The sequence below is a fragment of the Helobdella robusta genome (assembly GCF_000326865.2).
Source record: "Helobdella robusta unplaced genomic scaffold HELROscaffold_67, whole genome shotgun sequence".
NCBI lineage: Eukaryota > Metazoa > Annelida > Clitellata > Rhynchobdellida > Glossiphoniidae > Helobdella > Helobdella robusta.
In genome coordinates this window covers 575225-588141 of record NW_008705379.1, presented here as the reverse complement: position 1 = coordinate 588141, position 12917 = coordinate 575225, and the positions used below count along the sequence as shown (strand labels likewise).

General features: G+C 36.1%; 1 protein-coding gene across 1 annotated transcript; it reads left to right on the top strand.

Moving 5' to 3' along the window:
* Positions 1-1825: 1825 nt before the first annotated feature.
* HELRODRAFT_88858 (hypothetical protein) lies at positions 1826-4177 on the top strand (the record flags this gene model as incomplete). The annotated part of the gene is made up of 2 exons (XM_009030290.1): positions 1826-3115; positions 3233-4177. Coding segments are annotated over 2 exons (2235 nt in total), but the record flags the coding sequence as incomplete, so codon positions are not given.
* Between the last annotated feature and the right edge of the window lie 8740 nt (positions 4178-12917).

The following is a 12917-nucleotide window of genomic DNA, read 5'->3' as shown; positions in this document are numbered from 1 at the left end:
ATTTTGTTTGTTTTTTGCCGAAGCATTGCACCAGATGATAAAAATTTGCTTCAAATAAAAATACTTTTGTGGGTCACAACTTTGCGCGTACACACGCACACACACACACGCAGGTACGCATGCACACACACGCACGCACACACACACACACACGTAGGCACACACAGACACACACACGCACGCGCACACAGACATACACACGTACGCACACACACACACACACACACACACGCACGCACACACACACACGCACGCGCACAATTACCTAGCAAACATTACCAAAAAGCTAAATCATGTAAAAAATACATGGCGTACATTTACTTTGCGTATTTTATGCGTATTTCGAAAACTAACGCACTGCCAACTAGATACCGAAATAAATACCTACGTTATAAAGAAGTACGTTATAAAGAAGTACGTTATAAACAAGTTCGAAATAAACAATTCTACGATAAAATGGTGTCCACGGGAACTTTACTGTACGTACATTTATCTAAACACATAGACATACATACAAACATACATACCAAGTACACATACAAACATACATACCACATACATATATTAACATACGCATATACGGATATTACTATCTTTCTCTCTCCATTTTATACATCCATCTTTCAAACACAATTCTTATCTTCAATTCACATTCTCTTTTCATAAACAAATCCTCACCTTACTATAAAACATATCCATCTCCATTTCGTTCCTTCACTCATTCACTTATTCATTCTTTTGTTCATTCATTCATTAATTAATTCAAACAATTAATCATTCATTTATTTATTCATTTACTCATTCATTCATTCATTAAGTTATTCAGTTATTCATTCAGTGATTTTTACATTACCAATTATCCAAACCATAACGATTCACTATACAATTCAGTTCATTTTTGTTCAATCAATCAATCAATTAGTCAGTCAATCAATCAATCATTCAATCAATCATTCATACATTCATCCAATCACCTTCTATCTCTTCATCCTATCATTCATAATTCATTCAATCACTCTTGACTTCTTTTGCTCATCTGTTCAACCAAACATCTATCAATCATTTTTTTACATATTATACACATTTAACCCTGTAAAAATATAGAAAAAACCGTACACGTGTGTGTGTGTGTGAGTGAATGAATGAATGAGTGAGTGAGTTGAGTGTGTGGTGTGTGTGTTTATACATTCACAACATAATTCAAAATAAACACACACACACACACACACACACACGAGCGCACATACGCACTCACAGACACAAACAAACTAACAAATACACACACATACACACACACACATATATTTATATACATTATACATATGTGACTGAATGTACTACACACATACGTGCATCCATGCATATGTGCTGCTGTATAAAAACCTGATTATAACTTTCCTTTTCTTAAAAGTTTTGGATGTGAACATGTGTGAACGTGTTGTTTAGTTATGGTCTGTTACACATTTTTGTTCTTTCATGTTTGTTCATTGAGGAACAACATTTAAAAACCTTGTTCTACAATCATTTTTGTTATATATTTTTGATATATTTTAGTAGATTTATTAACTTAACATTTATATAAATAACTAATTAAATAATAAATAATTCTATATATGAAGAGTTTTAAGTATTTCAATAATTTAAAATTAAAATTATTGAAAAAAAACTCCAATATTATAAGTCATAGTAAAGCAACGAACAAATAAAAAATTTTAGTTTACTATAATCGTTAACGTCCCAAAACCTATTCCAGATGGATACATCAGGAAAATTTATATACACAATTTCCATCATCTTATCATTTAGACTGGCAGTTGTAGAGAGTATGAAAGTTGATGTGAGAGTAAGAGAAGACTCCGAACCTGGAGCTGCAGTTGTTGAGCTTTTGAAACTCCCCGGCCTACCACACCACAGCCATCTAGACTCTTCTCACAAAAACTCAATTCAATTCAAAATTTTAGGCAGCAGTAATAATAAAAACCATCACCAACAACAACAACAACAACAACACTCAATTCCAAACAACAAAATCATTCAACAATCAACAGTAATCATTCCAAGCAGTGAATATTTCGCAATCGACAGTACATCTTCGACTATCACGTTGAAACAACAAATCGATCGGGAACTAGTCTGCGGACCACGCGTCACAACGTGCATTTTGATTTTCAGAGTCGCCATCATCAGCCCGCCACTGACCATAATTTCCGTTCACGTGACCGTTGATGACGTCAACGATAATGCTCCCTACTTCCCTCAACCATTCGTCACCGTGCAGATCCCCGAAGATGTTGTTCCGGATTCGCACACGCCCTACGAACTTCCTGTTGCTGCAGATGACGATTCGCCGGAATTCGGTGTCGTGAGTTATTCGGTCAAGTGGCTGTCGGTAGCGATTAATGCAACTAATGACGCATCTAGGGATGTTCCATTTCAGTTAAGTACTCATCAATCATCTTCAGCGAACAACAAACACTTGATGAAACCCGTGTTAATTGTTAGCAAGGAGCTGGATCGAGAGTCGTGCGATGAGTACGTCTTCACGTTGGAAGCCCACGACGGGGGTGTGCCGTCAAAAACATCAAGCCTCAGTGTGACGATCAAAGTTACCGACATCAACGACAACGCTCCAGTTTTCAATCAGACAGTTTATCGAATCACATTATCCGAGGGTGAAGAAGTAGGCAGTGCTGTGTTGGCAGTGTCAGCTTTCGATATCGATTCAGGTCCGAACGGACATTTGAAGTATTCCATCGAATCGGATATCACGAACAATCCGACAACTAATAACAACTTTCATCAAACCAGTCAAAATTTTTACATCGAACCCGAAACCGGTATTATTCGACTAATTAACCGACTCAATTTCAATTTGGCATCACAGCACCGGTTGAAAATACTGGCCGAGGACGGCGGGCTGACGGTGAAACATACAGGCACCTGTGACGTCATCATTGACGTCATCGACACCAACGATAACAGACCAATCATAAGCGTAGAATATGCAGGAGATGAACCGGAAGTGCAAGAGAACGCAGCGGCAGGAGCATTCGTGGCTTACATAACAGTTGAGGATGACGACAGCGGAACGGCTGGTGTCACGGAGTGCAAGCTGGTGTTGGGAGCTGATGCGTTTGCCATTGAAAGTTTTACATCATCATCACCATCATCGTCAGCATCATCACACCCATCATCATCTTCATCAATGAACAATCCCTACATTAACAACCAGCACGGCAAGACCACTCAGTACAAGCTGATGACGACCGCAACCTTCGATCGTGAATGCATCAACTCTACGAATATTTCAATCGAGTGTACTGACTTCGGCCAGCCAGCCCTATCGAATGTTGTCAATTTAACCATTCGAATATCTGACGAAAACGATAACAGCCCTAAATTTAGTAGGCCCGCGTTCGAATTTTCAGTCTTGGAGAATAATAAAGCCGGTCAGTTCATTGGGAGAGTTGTTGCGTTCGACGAAGACGCCGACATGAATGGCGAGTTGACATACACCTTTGGCCCAGACGCCACTTTCGACGTTTCTTCATATTTTGAATTGGACGCCCGCAACGGAATCATTACAGCGAAAATTGCTTTCGATCGAGAATATCAATCCAAGTACGAAATGACGATGCAAGTGAAGGACGGTGGCGAACCAGCTCGTTCAGCCAGTTGCTTGCTGCTCGTTAACATTTCAGACGAGAACGATGAAACTCCGACGTTTTCAAGCTCGCTCTACACATTTGCAACGTACGAGAACCAGCCAGCCAGCACCGAAGTCGGTCGGTTGACTGCTCATGATACGGACCTCTTTCCAAACAACATTGTTCACTACTCGAAAGATGAGCACAACGATATTTTCTCACTCGACAAAGAAACCGGGACCATCAAATCTTTGGTGTCGTTAGATAGGGAGGTGACGGATTCGTATAATTTTACGGTGAAGGCATACAATCCCAGCGTATCAAACACTTCAACATTGAAGGAGGTTTGGAGTACTACTTTAGTGTCTGTTGTAGTAGCGGATCGTAATGATAATGCTCCAGTTATTATTTTTCCGGTACCGAGTCTCAACGATACGGTTCACATAACAACAAATCAGAAGATCGGCAGTGAAATAGCTAGAGTGCTAGCAAGAGATGGCGATGTCGGAACGAACGCTCAACTTCGATATATATTCGCCCTGACGAATGAAATGTATTTTGAGAAAGATGATGGTCATAGTGATGTACCGATCAGCCGCGGTCGATTCAATCGCTCCTTCGATATCGATTCTAGGACCGGCGGTATATTTGTAAACAAAGATCTGACCAAACTGAACATCACAGAAACCAACCCAAGAATTGAATTATTGAATATCATCGTCTATGACGGGGGTGTTCCAAAACTTTCTTCAGTCTGCAAGTTGAAGATCGTCATAAATCATTTTAACGACACTACGATAAGACCAAAAATAACATACAACAAAAATGAAATTTATTTTGAAAGGAAAGAAAAAAACAATAAAAATTTGGTCCTACAGTCTGCGGTCACAGAACAACAACAACAACCACATAAACTGAACGAAGCGGAAAGTCAACCATCCACAAACAGCACTTCAATTCAGTTGATAATAACTTCCTTCATAAGCAACCCGCTAGCCATTCTCATCTTGGTGTCGGCAATGACCGCCACACTCCTCTTCTTCCTCTTTGTCATCGTCGTCATCGTCATCTGTTACAATGGAAGTGAGAGGAAGCAGAAGATGAGGGTGAGAAAACTGGAGAAGTTGTTTCATCCTCTGCCCAGACATCCGGATCACACCTACGTCCCACAATTCGCAGTTAAAAGAAATCCCAAACTGCTTACACTTCAAAATGGGATGCATCCAAGTGATTTCGTTACCGCCAAAAAAATTTGCACCCTGCCGACGAAACGATCATTAGCCATGTCCGAAATCCGTGCCGGTGGGGATTTCAAGATGGACAAATATTTCCTCACCTGCCAAAAGTTTAATCGCGCAAAAGAATTTGATGGAAAGTTTAACAAAAATGTCAACCACACTAACCACAGCAGCAATAACTACAACATCGACGACGACTCAAGCGTTGACCTCAGAAGCCACCACACGTCTGCTAATGATGGTGGTGGCACCATGGCGGAAATGTTGAATGGAAGAAACATCAGGTGGACTCTATCGGCTCCAATTGGAGAAAATTTAGTTAGATTTGTTTTATGAAACTTTCGAATAATTTTAATTTAAGTCAAAATAAATTGTTGGAAATTTGGTGTCAAATTAAATTAAATTAATTTCCGAATAGATTGCGAGGCAGAGTGACGTTGCTGGCAGCCGAGGGGACAACAAAATGAAGCACGGTCAGAACAGCAAATCAAAGTGCAGAGTCAGTTTTGAACCAAACAACGACCAAGTTGATGATACTTCAGGAGATAGAAACGCTGCATCAAACACGCCAAATTTTCAATCCAACAACGACACCAGAGCTGCGATTCAAACGAACATCAACAACAACATTTTTCACAACAACATAACCGCGATTGCACCTAACTTCCTCCACGTAGACCCAATCAACCATGCAAATAACCAACAATCCCAACAAAACCATTCACAACATTTCAACAACCAACAACAACAAATTTCTCATCAGTCTGCAACTTTTCAACCAGAGCAACAACAACTGCTGCAAAGTTTTTCCCCGAGCCATTTTACAAACGCTCTTTACTTCACTGCCCTAAACCCACTTCCTGTTTCCAGCACCAACAACCCAAATTTCAACAACAACAGCAACAACAGCAACAAGAACAGCTCAACTCAACAGACATCAACATTCAACAACAACAACAATGCCGACAACATACAAACTGTTGAAGCAAACTACAACAACGCATTCAATGACAATATCCCTTCAGCGGTGAAACACTACAACAGTATCAAATCACATCACATCAATGTAAATGCCAAAACCAACAACAACAACCTTGGATGTAGTGATAGCAGCAACAACAATCATTACAGTAACATCATTTCATTTGAAAACAACAACAACAACAACAACAACAACAACAGCTCAAACAACAACACTATAGATATGCCGGAAAACAATCGCAACCATGCATCACAGGTTAGCTAATTTGTCATGAAACCAGCAATAACCACTACTACCAATCTTACTACTACTGCTACTGCTGCTACTACTACTACTGCCACTACTACTATTACTACTACCTTTTCTGTTGTTTCTAAGGTTACTTCTTCTACTACTGCTACAACTGAAAATACTATTACAACAGTATAACAAGATTCTATTGGCCTTTTAACTATGTGTCTCTGCTTATTTGTGTGTGTGTTGTGTGTGTAAGAGAAAGAGACAGAGAGAGAAAGAGAGAGAGAGAGAAAGAAAGAAAAAGAGAGAGAAAGAAAGATAGAGAAAGAGAGAGAGAGATGGAGAGAGTGAGAAAGTGTGTGTGTGTGTGTGTGTATGTGTGCGTGCGTGCGTGTGACATAATTATGTTAGGTTGGATGTTGAATTTATGTGGTGCTTAACAAAGCAATCATCGCATCATAATCAACGTTAACTGCCTAATTGTTCGTTGTGATTCATTGGTGTTTTTTGTTCTATGAGTTTAGTAGAATAATAATAATAATAATAATAATAATAATAATAATAATAATAATAATAATAATTGTTATTATTATTATCATTTTGGTTATTAATGGTGATGATGATGTTGATGATGGTGATAATACCAATGGAGTGACAGTATTATTATTAATAAAAATAACAATTGCAATAATAAGGATAATAATAATAATATTAAAAATAATAATAATAATAATGATTAACCATAATCTCAGGCGAGTTACTCATCGTCATCAACCAATGAAACTGCCCACACCCATTCAACTCTACTCGGAAGCAACCAAACCGATTATGGTAATGATGAAGAAGAAGATGACGATGATGATTGTAGTGATGATAATGAGGATGATGATGATGATCATTATCATGGTCGTCGTCATCATCGTCGTCGTCGTCGTTATCAACATAACAATATTGCTGATGATGATGATGATGGTTTTGGGGTTGGAAAATTTTGAAAAATTTTTGTCGGATGTTTATTTTCAGTCATTTATTTTCAGTTTTTATTGTGCGAGGTATATTGAAATGATTTTTGTGTTCTATTTATTTTTTAATTAAATTAATTTTAATTTTTAAGTTAGCATTTAATATTTCATTTTAATAACTCATTAAAGAAGAAAAATTTTTCTTCCTGAATACAAAATCCTATCACAATGATAGTACTGCGGACGAAACTAAATTTTGGCAAAATTGGATTGAAGGTCATACAATCATTGCGCGTTCTAAGGGATATATTTTTATAAATTGAAAATTTTCTATACAAGGTTTGCAGTTTTTGTGTCTTTACTTTTTATATCAAAATACTTTTTATTAATAAAAATTAAAAAAACATTCTGTACTGCGTGATATTTCAATGTGATAATGTGACAATGTGTTCAATGAGGCCTAGAAAATTATAGTTTAAAAAAAAGTTGCTTGAAAAAATAGTTGAATATAGCGGGAATTTTATAATTGTAACAAATTCTTTATGGATTTATGATTAATTACGTTTTGTATTGCTACAACTTTTTGATAGATTAGTTAAACAACAAAAACAACAACAACAACAAAACATTGAAAAATCTTTTCTGAATATAGGAGCTGTCTTGTAAGCAGCGAAACACGACTACTAAACCAAACCATTTACCAAAAATAAGGAAACCAAAAACAAAAAGTCTGAAAAATTATATCTCACAACCCACGAGAAAATTTCAAAATTATTGTGCCTCTCAAAAGCAATAACTAACTCACTTTTTTGAAGCATCATCTTTTATTCATCCTCGTCCAAAACATTATCATTAAGCGACATAAATCACACACGCATACACACACACACACACACACACGCACACTCATTCACGCACACACATACACACACGCAAAATAGTATTAGCAGCACCGCATGCACACTTCAACAGCATCCAAACAACAGGATATTGACAACATCAGACAGATCTTCAATGTCAACAACACACGGGCAATAACAACGACATCAAAAACAACAACAAACACATCAACAAAGACGTCAACTTTATGACTAAATTGAAAAATTTAATTAAATGTTTTTCCTTTCCTTTCAAAACGTCAAAACAAGCCTTTATTATTACATTTCATCTAAACAATATTTCTACACTCACGCACACGCGCACGCATATAATTATACAAACGCACACAAACAAACAAACATAAGCCTACATAAAACAAAAATTAAAAAAAAGTATAAAATTAAAAACTTTAGAACGTGTAAAAAAAATTTTTTTCAAAAAAATTTCCTTTTAAGAACATGCTTTCAAAACGCGTAAAAATGAAAGAGAAACAAAAAATTTGTTGAGTGTGTGCGTAGTAAGACGTCACCTTGCGTTCTGTCTCGTCGTGTGGTCTCGCGTCGTGTGGCATCGCGTCGTGTGGCATCGCGTCGTGTGGTCTCGCGTCGTGTGGCATCGCGACGTGTGGTCTCGCGTCGTGTGTGCCTAGGCGTTTGGTCGACGTAAATTCTTAATGAAGATGTTCCTGGAAATCAAATATAAAATTTAATTACATTTTATTTTTTTTGCGGATAGTTTGCTTTGAACTTTTCTAAATTTTACTCAGATAAGATACTGAAAACTATTTGATTTCTTTGGGGCAATATTTTTATACTGGCAAACTAGCATAGCGCACTGCAGATAGATTTATTTATTTATTACAAACGCCAGATATAAATAAGTAATTTATCAATGGATTTAGCTGTTGAAAAATTTTTTCCTTTGTTATTCGGTGTCAAATTTTACATGAAGCCACTGAAAATTTGTCTTTATAATGTATCCAGTGGTTAAAGTTTTGCTTGCAAAACAGTTTAAAAAATTTTTAAACACACATTTTTAAAAAACTTTAAAAGACAACGATTGAGTATTTTGTTTTGGTATTCTGAGTGACTATTTTTCTACTTTATATGACGTCATTTTTTCTTCTTTTATTAGTTCTCTCCTTCTCTCTTTCTCTTTCTCTCTCTCTCTTCTTACATTGCAAGTAAAAAAAGTGTTCAATAATGCACGAAGCTTAATTATTTATCGCAGCTTCCCCACTGACGCCAATAAAGAACCTTTAAAAATGTTCATCTTAAATTTTTTTGTCCAAAGAGATGCTCTTAACGTTACGACTAACGATTTTGTTTAGGAACTAACTAAAGGAAATTATTCCAATTTCATACTTTAAAACAATAAGAAAACATTAAATACGACGACAAAGAAGAAAAGATGATGAAGAAGATGAAGAAGAAGAAGTTGATGATGATGAAGATGATGATGACGAACAGACCTCAACGGAGAATGAATAACTTGTTTGTCGGAAGCGGCATACCTTAAGTTTTTGTAATTTTTCTCGAATGTCAACCGGCTAAAAACGGATGTTTTCGCTAACTCGGAGTTTGTATTATTTCCTTTACACGCACGCACGTACACAAAACAAACACACACAAACACGTAGATACACATACAAAAACAGACACACACAAACAAACATACGCCATTACTTTTTGTATTTTATTTCATTTACACACGCACGCACGCGCGCACTTCCTCTGCCTCACACATACACACAAGCCACACGCACAATCTACATGGTGTTTAAATGTTTAGCTACTAGATATTAAACAGATAATTGAATAAATAGATAGATTAATGATATACTATCTATCATGTATCTAATGTACGTATCATGGCTTAAAACATTATAATTGCTCATTTTTTTTCATTTTCCCACACAGTTTGACTTAACTGATATATCATTAAATTTAATAATAATGTGCGTAGCCGTGTCTGTACATGTATGTATGTTTGTGTGTGTATTTGAGTGTATATGTGTGTGTGTGTATGTGTGTGTAGATGTGTGCAAGACTGCAATACAAAGGGAAAACATCATCTAAGAATGATAACAACCACCTTATACATACTTCCATACATAAACACGCACATACATAAATACCTACACATCCACACACACACACACACACACACGCACGCACAAACACATGTGTATATACGTGTGTATATGTATATAGACGGGCAATGTCGTGCAACCAACCAAACAACCCACTCATTCAGAAATCAATAGAAAGGACAAAACATCATCATATGAGTTGCTGTGCGTTTGTATGTTTTTGTTTGTATGTTTTTGTTTGTATGTATTTGTTTGTATTCTTTTGTTTGTATGTCCTTGTTTGTAAGTTTTTGTTTGTATGTTTTTTTTTGTATTTTTTTGTTTGTATGTCCTTGTTTGTATGTTTTTGTTTGTAATGTTTTTGTTTGTATGTTTTTGTTTGTATGTCCTTGTTTGTATGTTTTTGTTTGTAATGTTTTTATTTGTATGTATTTGTTTGTATTTTTTTGTTTGTATGTTTTTGTTTGTATGTTTTTGTTTGTAATTTTTTTGTTTGTATGTTTTTGTTTGTATGTCCTTGTTTGTATGTTTTTGTTTGTAATGTTTTTGTTTGTATGTATTTGTTTGTATTTTTTTGTTTGTATGTGTTCGTGTGTTTTTGTGTTTGCGCTGATTTCTAATAGGAGTAATGTCTTAGGAGTATTGCCGTTCGTACGCTACACTCATTGTGTTATGTATGAGAAAAAATTTGCATACACACTCTTCAGAATGGGTGTACGCACGCAAAACGCCCGCGTGCATTAGTTTTGACTTCACTTATTCAAACAATAATCGCCCACGCACACACACACACGCACACGCACACACACAAACACACACAAACACACACACACACTCGGCTTTATTTACGTTGGTTTGACATAGGGAAAAAGCACCATTACTTAACAAGCGTCCGAACGAAAATTTTTCTGGAAAATCATTTTTTTCTAAGATGTGTAGAACAACGAGTTGTACACTCATTTGTGTATGTTTTTGTACACGCGTGTGTATACCGTCCACATGGGGTTACACCGAAACATCTGTATGCAAGTTCGGGTACGGTATCACACACATTTAAAGGAGTTCTGTGGGTGTGGTTGTCTTTGCCATTTGCAGTCAAACCAGTAAAACTATGCAGTCATGAGAGCGACTTAAGTAACATGTAAAAATATGTGTGCGTGTGTGTGTATGTATTTGCGTATGTGTGTGTGTAGGTGTGTGCGTGTGTGTGTATGTGTGTAGGTTTGTCTATAAATACGCCTATATATATACTATGTAAAAATAAAGAGAACATAGATGAGCATGTAGCGAGGTGAATAATTTATAATCAGAGCAAACAATATGAAGCAATAAATACACATTAGTGACATGTTATTAGCGGAGCATCTACTAGCAAATATTTTAACTGTTAAATATGCAAAATAACAATTTCATTATATTTCATCTTGTTTAGATTAGTATTTCGGTATGTAATATACATTGCAATATGGTTGTGTATTCATGAATGTGTGTTTTATTCATGTATGCATGCATGCATGCATGTATGTATGTATGTACGTACGTATGTATGTATGTGTATATTAATTGTGTATGTACGTGTGTAGGTATGCAACAATACTGTTCAGCACATAAAGCAAGTACCTGTAAATTAGTATTATAGATCCATGCACCACACAATGATGCAATATAAAAAGCTCGTTTTTAAAAATCAATACAACTATACTGATGACGTACGTTTTCAGGGCAAAGTTTTTCACTATATGAGGTGAGCGTATGGATGTTAACGAGCCAGAGAGAGAGAGAGAGAGAGAGAGAGAGAGAGAGAGAGAGAGAGAGAGAGAGAGAGAGAGAGAGAGAGGGAGAGAGACACACAGAATGAGAAAGAAAATGAAAAGGAATAAAAGTGAGAAGATAAAAGAAAGCAATTGAAAGAAAATGAGGAAAAATTGCTGTGAAAAAGCAGTAAAATGACAATGAATGATAGAACGAGTGAGGAAATGAAAGAGTGAGAGTAAGAAAACTAAAAAAAAAAGATAAAAATTTTAAAGAAAAGAAGAAAGAAAGAGAAAAAGAGAGAGAGAGAGAAAAAAGAGGTGAACCCGGTAGGGATGGTAGTAGATAAGATGAAAATAGAACAGTCAATAGTTATTTATTTCAAAACGACCAGAAATGTTATTTTATTAAATTTATCTTTATTTTAATTTATTTCAAACTTCTTGAATGGCTTTTTAAGTTTAAAAATAATTAATAAAATTTAATTACACTTTTAGATTTTCTTTTTTTGCTAGGGCTGTTCGTTCGTTCGTTCGTTCGTTCATTGATATGTTCACTCATTCGTCTAATTTTTCATCTGTCCGTTTGTTTATTTTTACTTTTACAATCGTTCAATCATCAACAACAACATTAAAATCAACATCAACTACAACAGCAACAACAACAACATTAACACCAACAACATCAACAACAACATTAACATCAGCAACAGCAACTACAACAACAGCAACAACATCAACAACAACAGCAACATCAACAAAATCAAAAAGGATGAAGTTGAATAATTTATGCCTGGCGAATATTCCATTCCGACGAGAATAATCGTACGAAGACTGGTTTTAAAACATTTGCATGCAGGTGTACACTCTTTGGTACGCTTCAAACGAGCGCTACATAACTTTTGTACAACTTTCAGACGACCACACACACACAAACGCACACAAACACACACAAAAACACACACAAGAAATTTGTCAGCTATTATTACGAAAGCGGGGTTTCATGAATTTGCATGTACAAATATGATGTGCTGCATACATCGCAAGACGATCGTACGTACGCTGTTTCAAGTTCGTGTGAAAGCAAATTCACACATACACACACACACAAACACACATACACGCATAT